The 18,153-nt window shown below is 33.7% G+C and overlaps 1 protein-coding gene across 3 annotated transcripts in view; it reads left to right on the top strand.

Moving 5' to 3' along the window:
• The window catches only part of RPGRIP1L (RPGRIP1 like), a 96,366-nt gene that overhangs the window by 24,696 nt on the left and 53,517 nt on the right, over positions 1–18,153 (top strand). For all 3 annotated transcript variants that reach the window (XM_023209951.1, XM_026456850.1, XM_031934436.1), the window contains 6 exons: positions 1,388–1,493; positions 3,489–3,635; positions 4,927–5,000; positions 11,497–11,636; positions 17,598–17,704; positions 18,012–18,062. In XM_023209951.1, the coding sequence (XP_023065719.1) occupies positions 1,388–1,493; positions 3,489–3,635; positions 4,927–5,000; positions 11,497–11,636; positions 17,598–17,704; positions 18,012–18,062 (625 nt within the window). The remainder of the gene's footprint in view (positions 1–1,387; positions 1,494–3,488; positions 3,636–4,926; positions 5,001–11,496; positions 11,637–17,597; positions 17,705–18,011; positions 18,063–18,153) is intronic.

The following is an 18,153-nucleotide window of genomic DNA, read 5'->3' as shown; positions in this document are numbered from 1 at the left end:
GGTCAAACCAAGTAATGCTGGAGCAAATAAGCAAATTATATTTTGGCTTCTAAATATGAAAAAAATAATATTTTCTAAAGACTTTAAGATATATTTTTCTCTTTGTATTATATATATTGTATTTTTAGTGACTAAAGGTAATAGTGAATAATAGTGAGTATATTGTTGAATATGTGCTCAGAACTACTAGATTACATGTTTTAGATATATAATTATTTTAACATTATGTTAAGACTGTACCCTGGGCAAGATTCGGATCCATGAACTTGTTTATCTTCTGTGTGAGGACAACTAACTGTCTGATGCCAAAATACAATGAACTTTCAAATATCAAAGAGGAAAATTAAGTATTTCAAGTCCTCAGCTGGTTTACAGATGTGTGAGCTTTGTAGTCCATTTTCTGGTTCCAGTAGGGCATTATGACAATTTTTCCAATATGTGTAAACTAGATAAGTTTTAAAAGTAAAGTCTCTTACTTTAAATATTGAACTCTGATTTTAAATTTTTTACATTTATTTTTCCTAAAAGTGAACTCTGAAATGAAACTCCAAAATTAACAAAATATTTTTAATATAAAATGTATTAAATTAAGGAACTTTTCTCTGTCAATAAAATAAATGCTTTTTGAAAACAGGTACTCATTTAGATCTATGATTAACCTTTAACTAGATCTTCCTGTTAAATTCTACATTTGCTTTAATCTCAGTAGGAAAAATACAAAATAGTATTGTAACATATAAGGTTTCTGTATACCCTGTGGACATCAAATGATCTCTTACAGCTAAAGGCACATCTGCAACATATTTAAATGCCAGCTTTGGGTATTATTAGTGTAAAATGCTAGGTCACTTTTTTTGCAAATATTTTAAAAAGTTTAAAACTCCAAGAGGAAACTCCAATAAATGGTAATCTTATGATGCCATTTGCATCGAGAGAGTTGTAGAAAGATGAATGGCTGTATTGCATATTTTTCATTTAGGGAAAAGTAGCATGATAGTCCTCCTTAAAGTAAGTGTGAAGTTTGGTAATGGTATCATTGATGTACTAAAAACTATTGTGTTTTTGTGCCATCTTTCAGGATACTATAAAATGATTTTAAATCCATATTATCAATTGTAGAGGTAACATAGTCATGAAGTTTGGGGGGCTCCCTTCAAACTTTGTGAGTTTGAGGTTATGAAAGTTCAGGAATGATTATTGGTTTGTTTTAAATAATTAATCTGTCCTGCATTTATAATAATCCAAAAACCTCATTGACTGATGTACAAGTATATAAACATTTTCTGTGTAGCATTAATTAAAAAATTGTGATTCCACCATAGCTCTTCTTTCTTCTAACTTGCATTTTTTACTTCTGTCTCTCTTTTTCTTAAACACAACTCTGAAGGTCAAATATTCGGGACAATGTAGAAATGATTAAGCTTCATAAACAGCTAGTGGAGAAAAGCAATGCTCTTTCAGCAATGGAAGGAAAATTTATTCAGCTTCAAGAGGTACAGTGATAATTTATTTCATTACGTTGTTACAGAGATGCAAAGGATTCAAAAGTAGTTTTCAAGTTGTTTTTTTAAACATAGAATGATCATAACACTAAAACGTAATTCTTAAAGATTGTTCTTTGTATTCACAAATGTGTATCCTTTCCCTTAATATATTGTTTATTATTTATAACTCAAGTACTAAAGAAATAATTAACTGCTTGGACTTTTTATAAATATCTGTGTCATCTTAAAATAATAAACATATTTATTATAAATCATCTTCTACCAAGGAAATTTATTTTTAACTCCTTTTATCTGAATTTATTATGGACACATAGCACTGAAGTTTTGCTATATTTGCATATATCTTCAATTTTAAGCATTTATAAAATTATTGGTGATAGACCAAAGTGATGAATAGGTCAGTAATCATGTTCTGTTAAAACTTTCTTTGATTTGGATTTTTTTTCTTTTTTGGTCACTACCATTACTTCAAAATATTTGATTACTCTTAATGTCAACTATCAGTGTATTTATTTTAAACCTTAACCTTTCAGGTTGACAATACTTGGGGTTCTTTATGCCCATGGTTGTTTTAACAAGGACTATGACACCACAGGAATATGCCATTTGAGGGCTTCTGTTTGTTGGCACTGCATAATTAACATAGGTTCTGGAATTAATGAACTCCAAGACATTCCAGTTGAACAGAATTTATGTGAAGTAATACTTTCTTTGAAGTCCCAAGACAAGGAGAGCAGTAGATTGATGCAAAGCAAAGGGACATCTGAAGCCTAAATTCACTGTTGAATTCAATAGTTAAATATTTTTCAGCCATGCTCTGGGGATTTTGTTTTCCAATCTGCAGGAACCTCTTTAAATGCCAAGTGGTAATTACTTCTGCATAAATGTGAGAGTTTGTAAACGAGGAGACTGATTAGAGAGTGAGAATGATAGTGCTATCTACAGATGTTAGAAGGAGGAAATTTTAAAAATCCCTACGGTTGAAAGCCATTTCCAAGATTAAGAATTAAGAAAGGAATTGAAAAATGATTTTACATCCTCTTATCACTTTGACAGTTTTGATTTCTATTTAACAGTGAACCCAGGTATTAGTTTAAATACCAACAATAGTAGGTGTCTGCTGTGGTACAGGCAGCTCTTTTGGAAGCTGACATAGAGTAAAAAATTGAGAGGTTAAACCCAACAGCCTCAGTGAAGTGTGGAGCCTAGAAGAAAATGGCTGAAGATACTATTCTATAATAATACCAAGATTAACGAAAATTGACCTGAATGGCTTAACAGCCATGTTTCATTTAAATGAGTGAAGAAAAACTTCAGTAGGACTTGAGAGATTTTAGTTAGCAGGTGAGGCAATGCATGCTATGGTTATATGGTCTCTATGAAAAGACTTTAATGTGATTACCTTTTTTATTTAAAAAAACATGTGACATTAAAATATATAAAATTGAATTTACAGCATGGTCATAAATAGACCGTTTTTTAAAAATTAAGAAAAGTTCGTAATTTTACTAAATTGGAAATTTTAACTTAATTGTATGCAAATTAAAAGCTAACCATCCAAGGCTCTTTGTACGACGTGGCGGCGAATCCCTTCAGTTCAAATATCTGTGGTCAGCATTTTTGACCCATGCTACAGCATTTTTAGACAGCACGTCCAACCAATGTAGCCACAGCAAAAAGAAGAAAAAAGTTATTGTTAAAATAAATTTACTTGCTGGTCACCATCAAGAAGTCAAAAACTAGAGGAAAATAAAATATGTGACCCTATGCTAACATAACCCTGTATTTTCTTCCTCATGCCACACACATGTTCAGAGTGTCTCCTACGGATAAGTAGCACCATACCCATCATTTGTTATGTAAAAAATAATCTGTATAAGGTGAACTTCAGGAGTAAATTCATTTATAGAATTGTAATCATTTAGTCAAATAACTAGTCATAACCAAAAATAATGTTTAAAAGATGTTCTTTTTATCTTTTAGAAGCAAAGAACTCTCAGAATCAGCCACGATGCTTTGATGGCGAATGGGGATGAGTTAAACATGCAACTTAAAGAGCAGCGTTTAAAATGCTGCAGTCTTGAGAAACAGTTACATTCTATGAAGTTTTCTGAAAGAAGAATAGAAGAGGTAAGCTCCCAAAGAGTTTAGCCATCTGTTGCATTACAACTTCTTGGTAACTGTTTTGGAAAAGTAAAATAGAGACATTTCAAAATTTTACTTATTTAAAATTATGAGCTATATACATGGTGTTTTGAGCACAGTAAAATATAGTAGTTAATATATGAATGGCAAATCAGTGTTTAACTGTATTGCAAATGTGGCAAGATCCACTGTTTACCCAAAGGATTAAAGATCATTGAGTAAAATGAAACCAACATTTTGAAACTGATACCAGATTACCTATGGAACTTAATTTTCTCAACCATAACAGCTTATTAATTGTTTGAGATACTAAGACAAAATAACAGGACTATGTCTGTTTCTGAGGAGGTGGCTGTTGTATTCTGCATTATCAGTAATTTTATGAAATTACCTATTTTTTTTAGGGAGTTGTTTGAAAACTCATCTTCCTATTATCGTAGTATTTTCTGTAGCCTGTTAAGTTTCTTCCCAGGGAGAATGGAAGTGAAATAAGATGCCTGCATTCTATTCTGATCTTGGGAGAATCCTTTACTGTCTCATACTAGCATCAAAAGAGAATTTTGAAAATGGAAGTAAAGTTTAAGAGTACTCTGATCCACAGGGAAAAGTTGTGACTGCAAAATATACTTATGAATAAAACTTAAAAATAAATGCTAGAGTACAGAAATCTACATTTTAGTCATAGAGATGTAATTATTACTCTGTTTATTTCTGAAAATACTATTCATGGGCTAAAACAGTATATAACTTTGTTTATTCATTTATTCACAAAATGTGTTAGTGGCTCTTTATAAATTTCAGATAATGTGAGAAATTGTATCTTCAGAGTAAATTGTGATTAACAACACAGTTGAACCATGAACCTAAAAAGAATTCAATCCTTTTAATTTTTTATGGGCCAATTGTAAATTAATATAAAATGAATATAATGACAGAAGTTATCATGGTGAAAAGTAAAAAATACTATGTTTCCCGGGACTTAGCAAACTCTTAACATATTCTTTACTGACTTCTGGCACATGTTGCATAAAGCACTGTGTACGTTTCTACTAAATTAAAACAGGAATATTAATTTCATGTTTATTTAACAACTTAGAAAGAATCAGTGCTGAATTAAATGCAGGCAATATAAGTGGTCTGGTTAGCAGCTACCATTTAGCAATCAAGATTAAAACATGTTAACCTCTTCTCATATAGAGTTTTTTATGTTTTTTTTTTTACCCCCAAGTAGTTTTATGTAATATTTACTTAACATGTAATTTTATTTTCATTTTAGCTGCAGGATAGAATTAATGATTTAGAAAAGGAACGGGAACTATTAAAGGAAAACTATGATAAACTTTATGACAGGTAAATCATGATTCCATGTGTTCTTTCATTGTCTTGTTTGTGCTCTCTTATATGAAAGCATTTGCTGTTGTCAGAATAGATCATGTTGATCAAAGAATTAGCAACAAATGATAGCAAGAAATATACAAACTTTATAAAGGAAATACAAGCTTTTTAAAGACATTGGTAATAAGTTGTTTAACCTGAGCAGTAGCCTATCACTACTAAGAAAACCATATCACTTTGTTGCCAGTAAACTGCTATCAATTATTGAACACTAACTGTAAACAGACAGCATGCTAGATACTCTGCATTTATTGTTATAAATTTTTCACAGCACCTTGAAATGTATGTATTATAAATTCTCATTTTGCAAACAAGGAAGATAAAGCAATTTAAGTAACATTAAGAGGCACTTCCTACCTCTTTTTTTTGAGACAGTGTCTCAGTCATGCAAGCTGGAGTGCAGTAGCACAATCATGGCTCACTGCAGCCTCAACTTCCTGGGCTCAAACAATCCTCCCACCTCAGCCGCCTGAGTAACTGGGACCACAGGCACATGCCCCCATGTCAGACTAATTTTTTAAATTTTTTTGCTAGTGACAAATTCTTTCTATGTTGCTCAGGGTGATCGTGAACTCCTGGGCTCAAGTGATCCTCCTGCCTCAGCCTCCCAAAGTGCTGAGATTACAGGGGTGAGCCACTGTGCCGAGCCAATACCTTTTCAATGTATAAAGTAATAGAGCTTGTATTTGAACCTCTTTTGGTCTCTTTCCTAGACTCCCCAGCTTATTAACTGAGAGTTATTCTTTTAGGAAAAACAAAGGTGTTCACTTACAGTTGTCTCTGTTCCTTATAAAGAGAAACACAAGCATCTTTATCTCAAGGTACATTTTAAAGGGCTGCTTCAATTTTGTTTCTTAATCTACTTCATAATTATGGTATTTCAGAAATTAGTGCTTTCTGGTAATACTAGAAACAAAATCATACTCCACATCTAAGTTTGGTTAAGTGATACAGATCTCTCTCTCTCTCTCTCTCTGTGTGTGTGTATGTAATTTTAAGTCTTTTTAGTATATGATACTGGTAAATGATAAATACAGGTTTACATGAAAGCAAATGTAATATATACTTAAATACATATGTTATAGCTGATGTTCAACAGCTACTTCTACTGATCATGTGCTGAAACCTCAGAAAATAACCATTTGAGCTACAAGTGCATCTGTGCATCTTTAACTTTTTAGCTCTTTGTATTATTTTTTATAAATTAAATTTACATTTTGTAAATTAAACAAATTATACCCAAGGAGTGTGAGGATAGGCTTTTATTTTTATTTACTTCGGGAAAGTTACGTAAATTAACGTAGGCATTATTTCAGTAGTTTGTATCATCTATGTTATTTACCTACTTGTGGGGACTATCTTTGTACAGTGACTCATTATATTAAGGGTTACCAGCAGTAGGTTCAGACACCAGTTAAAATCATACGTGTGTTTGAAAAGTTTAAATGTCAGTATACAAATTGCACAGCACCCTATTAGAGAAGATATCATCTATCTTTTGTAAATGAGGAAATTGGGATTCCAGAAAAATTAAGACTTGTGCAGAGTCACACAGCATTGCTGAGACTATAGTTTAGAACTAAAACCCAGATTTTTTTTTTACTCTAAAACTTGAATTCTTTTTTTGTTATGCTTCACTATCTCTCTGATTTTAATTGCATTGGCAAATTGTATATGCGGAAGGGAAACATTCATGGAATAACAGAACTGTTATAAATCCAGAAATTCTTACTGATTTACATGTATCTTCAGTATCTTGTAATTTCAAATAATTTACATAGTCCAAATAGAAGAAAATAGTGCCATATGGCGATTACTTCCAAATTTTCTACTTCTCCCCAGTTTGAAAATTTACTGAACATACTTACTTGGAATAAAAAAAAAAATCGAACTTAGCTGGGAATAATGTATAGATGAAACTTTGAGAAAGTCATGTTTTTCTCATATTTACTTTCCCACCATAAAACTTTATCTTTCCATATTAGAAGATGATCTAAGAGTATAAATTTGAAGGGTTTTTTTTTTCAATGTTTTATGCTTGCGCTAACATTTTTTTCCTGTCACACTAAAAGCAGACTTCATTATGCTGCTCACACGTGAAGTTTATGTGAGATATATGCAAGTAAATGTGTGTAATGAGTGTCAAAACATTTAATGTCAAAAGAAGAATTAATGTCACATAAGCACAAAACCCAGCAAACACACATAATAGTCAACAGAACTACAGAATTCTCTAATATAGTGTTTTTGAAATATATGATACATTTTAGAAGTATAGTTGGAGAAATTTGACAAAAGTCGACATTGTCTCAGAGATTTTTTACAGCTTTTTTGTTTCATGACACTGTTATTCATTATTGCCAACAACTAATGTTCATCAAAAACTACACATACTCCCTGTTTGCTTAGTCATAACGATAACATGTTTTTAAAAGGACAGCATTTGTTTGTTATTCAAAATTGACTAGTTTTCAGGAGAAAAATGTGATTTGCAGATTGCATTCTCATCTTCCTTTTTCAAATGAAATTTTGAATGTGTTTATTACTTGACATATGACATATTAGAGAATCATCTGGGAAGATAAAACCCTCATGTTACTTTTTAGTATGAGCCTTTTTTAATATGCCAAAACACTTTTGATACACTGCCAAGAAATAAGTATAACTTTAAGAAATGTTCAATTTAAAAGTTCAGAATACATTTTTGGCAATTATATCTTTCTCTCGAGTCAGAGAGAAGCTCTATACTGTGGTATGTAATACAGTATTATATAATTATGCTATAATTTGGTAATGCTGTGCTTCACTTTTGAAGTTAGTTAGTGTTGGGGGTATGTAACTGATAAATGCAATGGTTCCTAAACTATAATGTATGCGAATAACCTGGAAAACTTATTAAAATGTAGGTTTCACCACCTCTTCAGAGCTTCTTTGCCTATCCATCTGCACCCTTCCCTCTGCCCCGATACTATCCAGCTGTGATTCAGTTAATTTGAGACTGGGTCTAAAAAAATCTGTTGAATGTGATTTTGAGGTATTAACTTCTTGAGAGACCCTAATATAATGTCTATTTTAAAAAGGTATTCATCTAGTTTTTAAGATGATATTAACGGTGGATTAAAGAATTTTAAAGAATTGGGTGGATCAAGTTTTTATGATGTGATAGTCATCTACTTCCCAAAATGTAAAAGAGCACTGCTGACACCCATAGATGCTCTGTGTTCTGTTTCCATAAAGTGAGCATCTGTGCCCTGTAACCTTCTAGAAACCATAAAATCTCATGTGATCAAATGTGAGCAGCTTATGCTTCCCAGAAATCAAACTCCAAGTACATTTGGGTCATCATCTTCTTTCAGTAAGTGAAATATCCTGATGTGAATATGAATTTAATTTTCATTGGGCCCTAAATAAAGTACCTGTGACTTAAAAAAAAAACAAAGAGAGAGAGACAGGATCTTGCTCTGTTGTCCAGGCTGGAGGGCAGTGGCGCAATCATAGCTCACTGCAGTCTCGACCTCCTGGACTCAAGCAATCCTCCCACCTCAGCCTCCCAAGTAGCTAGGACTATAGGCATGTGCCACCACACCTGTCTAATTTTTAATTTTATTATTATTTTTTAATTCTTTTTTTGAGACAGAATCTCGCCCTGTCACCCAGGCTGGAGTGTAGTGGCACGGTCTTGGCTCACTGCAACCCCTGCCTCCCAGGTTCAAGCGATTCTCCTGCCTCAGCCTCCTGAGTAGCTGGAATTACAGGTGTATGCCACCACACCTGCCTAATTTTTGTATTTTTAGTAGAGACGGGGTTTCACCGTGTTAGCCAGGCTGGTCTCGAACTCCTGACCTCAAGTGATCCATCCACCTCGGCCTGCCAAACTGCTGGGATTACAGGCACGAGCCACCACACTCGGCCTTTAATTTTATTTTTTATAGAGATGGGATCTCTCTGTGTTTCCTAGGCTGGTCTTGAACTCCTGGGCTCAAGCCATCCTCCTGCCTCAGCCTCCCAAAGCATTGGGGTTACAGGCATGAGCCACCGTACCCGGCCACTATGGATTTCTTTATGGATGATTTAGAGTTCGTTCTTTCCTACCTCTCACATCAGGATGCCTTTGAACATTGAACAAATGGAATTTCTTCTGTAAGAGGAAAGATCTTAGGAAGCAGATGAACTCTTTGGCTTTATTTAGATCTTTATCATGTTTTTGATCAAGGGTGTGTATTTACAGTATGCTGACCCATGTCTGCCAGTGTACATGCCGTTGACCACAAGCAGCAATGGGCATTCCACTGCAGGCTGACATTTGATCAGTCCTGCAACATCACATAACAGTGAAATGTGTACAAAGACTAACTATGATCCCACTTCAGTTTTCACTATAGGCAATATGCAAAAACATTTTCATGAATAAAACGTTCTCAAAGACTGTTCTCATATGCAGATTTAATCATGTGCACAGCCCTTACAAAGAAAATGGAGCCAGATGTGGTTCACCATTTATAGTTACACAGATGGCTCTAAGCATAGAGGAATACAGTAAATTCAAAAGGAATTCCTCATGAAACTCCAGTGGAATGTAATCCTAAATTTAGAGGGAAGATAGCAGTGGACTAAATTCAGATTGACTTATGCTGATTTACACTAGTATTTTGTGGGTTTGGAAAACCCAGGCTGCTAAATTGTTCTTAATTTAAACACATACAGCTTCTGATGTTTCTGCCAGATTAGCCGTTGGTGATCTTTTCGCTGGTACTAATGCTATTGGAACACTACTGTTTCTAATTTTTGGCATCTGATATAATGTATAGATGTGCCTATTTCATCATGCTAATTTTTTTGCGGGTGGTACATGTTTTTAATAAAATAAGACACATGCATATACACACATACACACGCACACAGACATATATATACACACACATAGATGTACTCAAATTCATGCATATATATGGATGTGTTTGATATATACAATTTGGCCATACATAGAAATTATATTTGTTCTTTATTTTAAAAACAAACGTAAAAAGGAAAATTATTTAGTATTTAAAATGCATATTTTATTTGGATTTCATTTAAGTCTAGGTCATTGTACCTTCGATAAAATCAACTTAAATAATTGGTATATAGATTCTATATTTTTTTAAGGTTCCATAAGTGAAATGAGAACACTAATAGAAGAAACGGATGTCATATTTAGAGAAGCTTCCAGAATTCCATTTATTTTCAAGGTCATGTTATCTTAAAGGCAGTAAAATATTCAAAATGTGAAATGAATACACAATTTTGCTCTTTTGAAAAGCTATGCCTCCCAGAAAAGTATCTTTTTTGGAATAAAAACTGAAGACTAGTTGGGAGCAACATTAAGGGCAATTTCCAGTAATATGTTTCTTTTCCATTTACTTCATCATCAGTATAAAACCAGATTTTATAAGTTTTTGTTGTGTTTACTGGGCTTAAAATAACTAGAATGGTCAAAGCTGCTGATGATTATTCAGTCATATCAAGCTTCACAGATAATGGTTTTCTGCTGAAATTCAGATCAAGATCAGTTTTTCCAAAACCTGGCTGTCATCTGGGGAGCTTTATAAAAATATGAATACCTGGGCCCTGGAATCTTCATTTTAAAATCTCTCTAAGTGTCCTTACTGCAGCTGGCCTACTACCAGTATTTCGGTCAGTGTTTGGGAATCACTGGCATAAACAAATGTTTATGGTATCCTTTCTGTGCATCGCTTAGTTATTTTTCAACTGGTTCTTTCTTCTAATATGCTGATTCTTGATCATTAGCAAATTTTAACCATGTTTTAAATTGCTGTACTTTTATTGGGTAATAGTAATTCTATTTTCATCATTCTTATCAGGCACAGAGCACTGGTTTTCATTCCAATCATGTGTTACAACTAAAACTGTTTTTAGCCTATTGTTTTTTGTTTTTTATCAAAAACTGTGTTATCACTACTTCGTTTCAATATGCTATCATTCTGTGGCCATTATTTTGTGAACATGTTATTATCACAGACTCTTTAAAAGTTTCACAGAATTAAAGATCAGGTGGAAAGTCCGTTTTCTCTGTATTAAGAGGTTTGTATGTGGGAGAGAATGGTTTTGTACGATGTCAATTGCTGAGGTTTGGAATTGTGGATTCATCTGGAGTATGTACAGTATCTAAATTCCTTTACTAGTCCCACAAAAGCAGCACACTGCCAGCTTTTCTGACTTTAGAGCTCTAAATTAAGGCCAGTTCCTTTGCTCATCCCACAAACTCTTTCATGTTCCCTAACCGCAGCCTGAGAAAGGCGCCTTGGTTTCAACAGCAGCAGACCAGCATATGTTTACTTAATTCCTAAGACATGATGACAGTGGTCTCTGTGCCACTAAAAGCTTTTCTCTTTATTATTTTCGGGTGAAGCTGATTTCCAAGCTTTCCTTGCATGTCACGTGTGTTTTGCAGTGCCTTCAGTGCTGCCCATGAAGAGCAATGGAAGTTAAAGGAGCAGCAGCTGAAAGTACAGATTGCTCAGCTCGAGACTGCCTTGAAGTCTGACTTAACAGACAAAAGTGAAATCCTTGACAGATTAAAAACTGAAAGAGGTACATTTAAAATAACCACTGCCTTTCTCATTTCAGACATCTAATGTTTGTTCATTTACTCAGTCAGTACTTACTCTGGTGCCTACTGTTTGCTACTCACCCTGCGACGTGTGAGGGGCAAACACAGTCATCCACTCTCATGAATTCAGTGGTTGATCAAAATTTCTCATACTCGGCCTGGTGTATATGCCAAAAGAATTACTTTTTCTCATAGCTGTTCTTGTTTAGGTTGTTTTTAATTGTTCAATTTTCCTAAATTCTAAGCCTTTCTTTACTCAACAGACAACAAGTATTTATTGAGCACCAGTTAGTGCTAGACACTGTTCTAATTTCTGGGAATACAGCAATGAATAGAAACAAAGGTCTTTCCCTCATGAAATATAAATTTAATAGGAAGAAACTACAACAGTTAAATAAATATGTAATATGTGAGGTGGTGGCAAGTGTAATGGCATAAAAACACTAGTGTAAGATGACAGAGATTGGCAGACATAGTAGCTTGCCGTTCTGAGAGTTCGAATAGGGAAGATCTCTGATGAAATGTCTAATTCTGCTCTGTGACAATGAACTTAAATGCAAGGAAGCTTTGTGCCCCCTGCTAAAATAATAATCACTAATAAGTTTCAGTATAAGTCACAGATCTCATAGAAGTAAAAGAATTATAATTAAAGAAGTCTGAATTTTACTGTGTCACACACACATAGATATACACACAAATGCACAACAGGGGAAATGAATTATTTGCTTTAAGTGTCATTATCCATTTGCTCATGCCCTAGATAAACCGAGTCATATGCTCCTTTTGAACACTTGCAATTCAGTTGTGTGAGAATATTTAAAAGTTTAATACAGACTCACTAAAAAACAGTTATGTTTCTAGTTAGTATTCTTAGGTTTTTATTTAGACCACAATGCCATATTTCACTGACTGTAAGGAACATTATCTTTTCATATTTTAACATCTCTAATATTGAGTTGCATTTTATAAGTGATAGCATTTTTAAATTTCAGTGTGACATTATTTTCACGTTTTAGCAAGTCTGAAATTGGAACACATAATCAATGGAGTCTTAATTTCAATGAAACACTAGTACAATGTTTATTCACCAAGTGACTACATTTGATGATAGATTTTTTTATGACTTTTTCTCTAGAAGACCGTTAGTGGAATAAAATGGTGATGACAGGTTTTCTGACCTGGTGGATTTTTTTTAAGTTTTCATGTCAAAAATACATACAGTTCCTGACTTTAATGTGCAGTATCGAATACCTAACAGTGCTTTGCCTTAGTAATTGCTCAATAAATTATTGTTTAGGTAAAAAAAGTGGAAGTGCTCTATATTCCCTCTCTCTTTTCCAAGAGCAGATAAATTGCTCATTCTTAAAAGGAAAGGAAATGAAGTAAACTTTTTTTATTTCTATGCTTTCTGTATTTACTTAGATATCAAGAATTCTAAAGCTGTTATTTTTTGGATATCTGAACTAATCTTTGTAAAGAAGCTTTTCTTAAGGGGGGTAGAATCTTAATTTTTTTGTTAGACCTGTTTATTGTCGTTGACTTAATTCTGAGGGTTCTTACTTTGTATTACAGTTCTGAAGTTATTTTAATTTATCTAATTTATTCCTCATCTTTTTTACTGGCTCTTGTATTGTTTGGGAATTTTTTTAATAATAAACGTAACTCATGTACATTATGAAAAAAGTCCAGTATGTAAATTATAAAAATCAATCCCACAACCCACAAAATATTAGCAAAATAATCACTGCTAATATTTGATTTATGTCCTTTCGGAGTTATTTCTAAATGATATAGTTTTATAATATACTTTTTTTGCTATATTGTAAAATCATTCCTTAATATAAATCTACGTCAGAATCATTTATAATGGCTGTTACAGTTTTCCAGTGTGTGAATGTAACATGGATTATTTAACAATCTTCTATTGAATATTTAAATAGCTTCAGTTTTTTTAAGTATTATAAACAATTCCACACAAATTTTTACATGTTTATCCAATTATTTCCTAAAGAAAAATTGCTAGAACTGAATCTTTACTTTTAATGCAACTATTATTTTCCAGTTATTTTTGTTTGAATACCTCAAATTTACAAGTCTAAGGATTTAAGTTTTCATTTCTTTGTGGAAATGGGTTATAAGAAAAATATTACAGCCTTTAACCATTTCTTCCAGGGAAATAATACACAAAAAAACTGTAACTGTCTATTTAAGAAAATCTTTTAATATTTAGAAAGTTCCATTTTGTATTACAGATTTTGAAATTGTTTAATTTTACTTTGAAGTGTCTTCATACATTTACCTTCTCATGTATCAAGTGTTCTTTGCCAGAAGATGTTTCCCTGGCTTCTTGTAGTCATTCATCTAACTGGTAAATTATTTTTAGAGAATACTCACCTCTTTATTCAAGGTACAAATTAGTTTCAGATTGTGTGAATCTGTGGGGGAAGGATATGTAAATGCAGTTTGCATTTGGTTAATGCTTAAATTAACTGCATGTGTTTAAGGGCTTGCTTTTGAAAGTTCCTTTCTATCTGTAGCTGAAATGCATAATTCAGCATAATGCATATGGTTATATTGATCACAGCTGAAGATATTAGCACAAAGGCGCTCTGAAAATTGTTTTGTTGAATTGTTCTCTGCCCTCTGCTTATTAATGGTGTGCTGGAAGAACATAATTTTAAAAGAGTGAAATGTTATCTCATTTGAATAAAATGCTGTTTAGCTTAACCTGCTTTTTGTCAAATCATAAGGTAAAGAGGTTATTTTTCATCTTGTACAGAGTGCTTTGATTTTGCCTATTATAATTCAGCAAGTATATTTCCTCTTTGAGCTATAGCATTTTAGTACTTTTTAAAGACCCAGGAGTTATGTCCCCAATAAACAGTTTGAGAAAGGAAAAATGTAGTGGATAATTCTAAATAAAATTCAGTAGAAGGTAAGTTACCAGTACTCATTAATGTCTTCTCCCACTAAGTTATTTTTCTACTAATAATGCCCTTGTTTAAAAAATATCAGTGAATGGAGATATCATTGTTGAAACAAATGTTAGGAAAGCCTGGAAACATTTAAATAAATAAGTTTATTTCTACCTAATAACATATAGGAACCCTGCTCTGAAAACTTGAAAGGAAAGGAAGACTAGAACATAGAAATAATAATCAAAATACAGTATGTCTGGATAAAGATGGAACAGTCATGTCCTTCACACTTTAGCTCACCCTTAGGAACCCTAAGACGTTTTACTGGCCAGAGAATGAAATTATATTATCCTCAGTACCTTTGTTTTTACATACTTCGGACTATATTTGCCTTCTTTTTGTTACCTAACCGTGTTGTCTAGATGTTGTTTTAACTTAACATAAAGAGTCCCACGTTCTTACTCTGTTCTCTGACAAAAAAGTTTATCTCATAAAAATCCATATTTATTATTCATCTGAATTTTTAGTTTAAAGACAAGTATTTAACCTGTACCTTCAACATTTTCAAGTATTGTTTATATTTGGATATTGTTTTCTTTTCTTTTTTTTTTTGAGACAGAGTCTTACTCTGTTGCCCAGACCAGAGTGCAGTGGTGCAATCTTGGCTCACTGCAACCTCCGCCTCCCGGGTTCAAGCGATTCTTCTCCTGTCTCAGCCTCCTGAGTAGCTGGGACTACAGGCGTGTGCCACCATGCCCAGCTAATTCTTGTATTTTTAGTAGAGATGGGATTTCACCATGTTGACCAGGCTGGTCTTGAACTCCTGACCTCATGATCCACCTGCCTCCGCCTCCCAAAGTGCTGGGATTATAGGTGTGAGCCACCACGCCTGGCCTGGATATTCTTTTCTTTAGTTAACTAGATATAAGCAATTTATACTCTAAGATAACCTTTTAACCTTCTATCAATAAGACAAAAGTGTTTATACAGTATATTTGATTTTTTTTTTCTTTGAGATGGAGTCTAACTCTATCGCCCAGGCTGGAGTGCAGTGGCACAATCTCAGCTCACTGCAACCTCTGCTTCCCGGGTTCAAGCAATTCTCCTGCCTCAGCCTCCTGAGTAGCTAGGATTACAGGCACGTGTCACCATGCCCAGCTAATTTTTGTATTTTTAGTAGAGACGGGGTTCACCATGTTGGTCAGACTGGTCTCGAACTCCTGACCTGGTGATCTGCCTGCTTCAGCCTCCCAAAGTGCTGGGATTACAGATGTGAGCCACTGCGCCAGCCTTGATATTAAAATGTCTTTGTATTGCCTAGTATCACAGGTTTTTATTATTATTATTATTATTATTTTACTTTTAATCTGCCAAGAATTATGTGACATTAAAAACATCCAAATTTATTCCTAACTGTGTAATTTAACATTTTTGTTTATATGTAGTATTTATAGCTTAAGAACACAATGCCTTATAAAAGAAACATATTTTTGTTTAAAATGCAGTCAGTATGCAAATGCATTTGTTCAAAGAATTCTTGGCAAATGTGTTCATTTTTTTAAGAAAAGGAAACAAAAATGTACATCATAAATTGAAGACTTATGATAAACATAAATGGTTGAGAGCAGGATGAAATTGGTAGAGATACTTTAGATGACACGGCTTAGAGTTAGTCCCCAGGGAGTCAACAAAGGCGGATACCTGAGTGCCACAGTGAGCTCTAGCAGAGTACACTTAAGAATGTGAGATTATCAAATACTGTGGATTTGTTCACTAGCTATTTTGCTTTTTTTAAAAAAAAGCTAAACATGTTTAATGCAGGGAGTGAAAAATTAGTCTCTTTATGAAAAGTTTGCTGTCATCTAAATTCTACTCTACCCTCCTGTTTGTGGGTCCTAGCAACTGAGGACCTAGACAAGCATAACCATTATTCCATCTCTTAGCACTAGCTCCAAGTCCATTCCTACTGATTAGTAGCATGAACTCAGTGAATAAAGAGCACATATGAATTTATTTATTTTGGGGGGGACAGAGTCTTGCTCTGTTGCCCAGGCTGGAGAGCAGTGGCACAATCATGGCTCACTGCAGCTTCAACTCCCCAGGCTCAACTGATCCTCCCGCCTCAGCCTCCCAAGTAGATGGGACTACAAGCATGGCCAGCTAATTTTTATCTATTTATTTATTTATTTTAGAGATGGGATCTCCCTGTGTTGCCCAGGCTGATCTCAACTCTTGGACTTAAGGGATCCTCCTGCCTCAGCCTCCCAAAGTGCTGAGATTATAGGCATGAGCCACCATGCCCAACCCGTATGAATTATTGTTGATACCACCATGCGTGGCTTAAGAATCCATTCCTCCTATTGTAATAGACCTGTTGGAAGTATGGTTGACTAAATATGGATTCAGAATTTCCTTTTTAATTTTTTTATTATGGATTTAGAGGGTACAAGTGCACATGGGTACATTAGATAGCTGTGAAATCTGGACTTTTAGTGTAACCATCACTCAAATAATGTACATTATACCCAACAGGTAATATTTCATCCCTCATCCCCCTACCATGTTCTGGAAGTTACCTTGTTTTAATAAAAATACTATATGCTAAGTTGGGAAAATAAAATTCGAAGATATCGACTAAAAAACTAAAAGACAATTTTTTTTTCACATGCTTTTCAGGACCCTTAATAAGTAAGTAAAAAATCATAGATTTAGAAACACATTTTCTCAGGTATTTTAAATAGAACATTCCTTTGAAGTCCCAGAGGCCACAATTTCCTTATATTAATACTGTGAACTTATGTCTTGGGTTTTTGATAAGCAAGTGATTCATATGGTAGACACATGATAGTATTCATTTATTCCTCATTCCCCTGCTGTCTTTGTCGAAGGACTAGCTCAGTTTCCTTTCTGACCAGAACAATACTAGATCAAGACTGGTATGTAACAGGAATTAAAGTAATTTGAAATGTGTTCTTAAACCTGATTTTTGCTTACCTTTCCAATTGTGTTGACTTTATTTTTAAGATCAAAATGAAAAACTTGTTCAAGAGAATAGAGAACTACAGTTACAGTATCTGGAACAAAAGCAACAACTTGATGAACTTAAAAAACGCATGAAATTGTACAACCAGGTGAATTATTTCCTTATTTAAGAAATAAAACTCAGAATTTTTATCTCAATATTTTATGCATAGAGAAAGCACTATACTACAAAGCAAAAGAATACAGATATATTAATTACTCAGTTTATTAACTGAAGCTATCAGGTAGTTTATGTTCCATAGGGACATTTTGAAGTGCTGGAATGTCTTGTAGACTTAGTTTGTTAGTTCATGGCATCAGTCAGTTTATGTTTCATGAGGATAATTTGAATACTTGGAATGTCTCTTGTATTTTCCATTCATAGCTCATTGTGAGCTTTTACTTAATCTATTGCAGGAGAATGATGTTAATGCTGATGAATTGAGTGAAGCTCTCCTACTTATAAAGGTAAGGTTCTGAAATTCATTGTGATTTTCATGTCTGCTTACAACTGTTTCAGCATAATGATGACCCTTATCTGTAACCCTTACATTTGGAG

This window comes from Piliocolobus tephrosceles, chromosome 17 (genome assembly GCF_002776525.5).
Source record: "Piliocolobus tephrosceles isolate RC106 chromosome 17, ASM277652v3, whole genome shotgun sequence".
Lineage (NCBI taxonomy): Eukaryota > Metazoa > Chordata > Mammalia > Primates > Cercopithecidae > Piliocolobus > Piliocolobus tephrosceles.
Note: the sequence above shows the minus strand (reverse complement) of the source record. Positions and strands in the feature narration are given on the sequence as shown.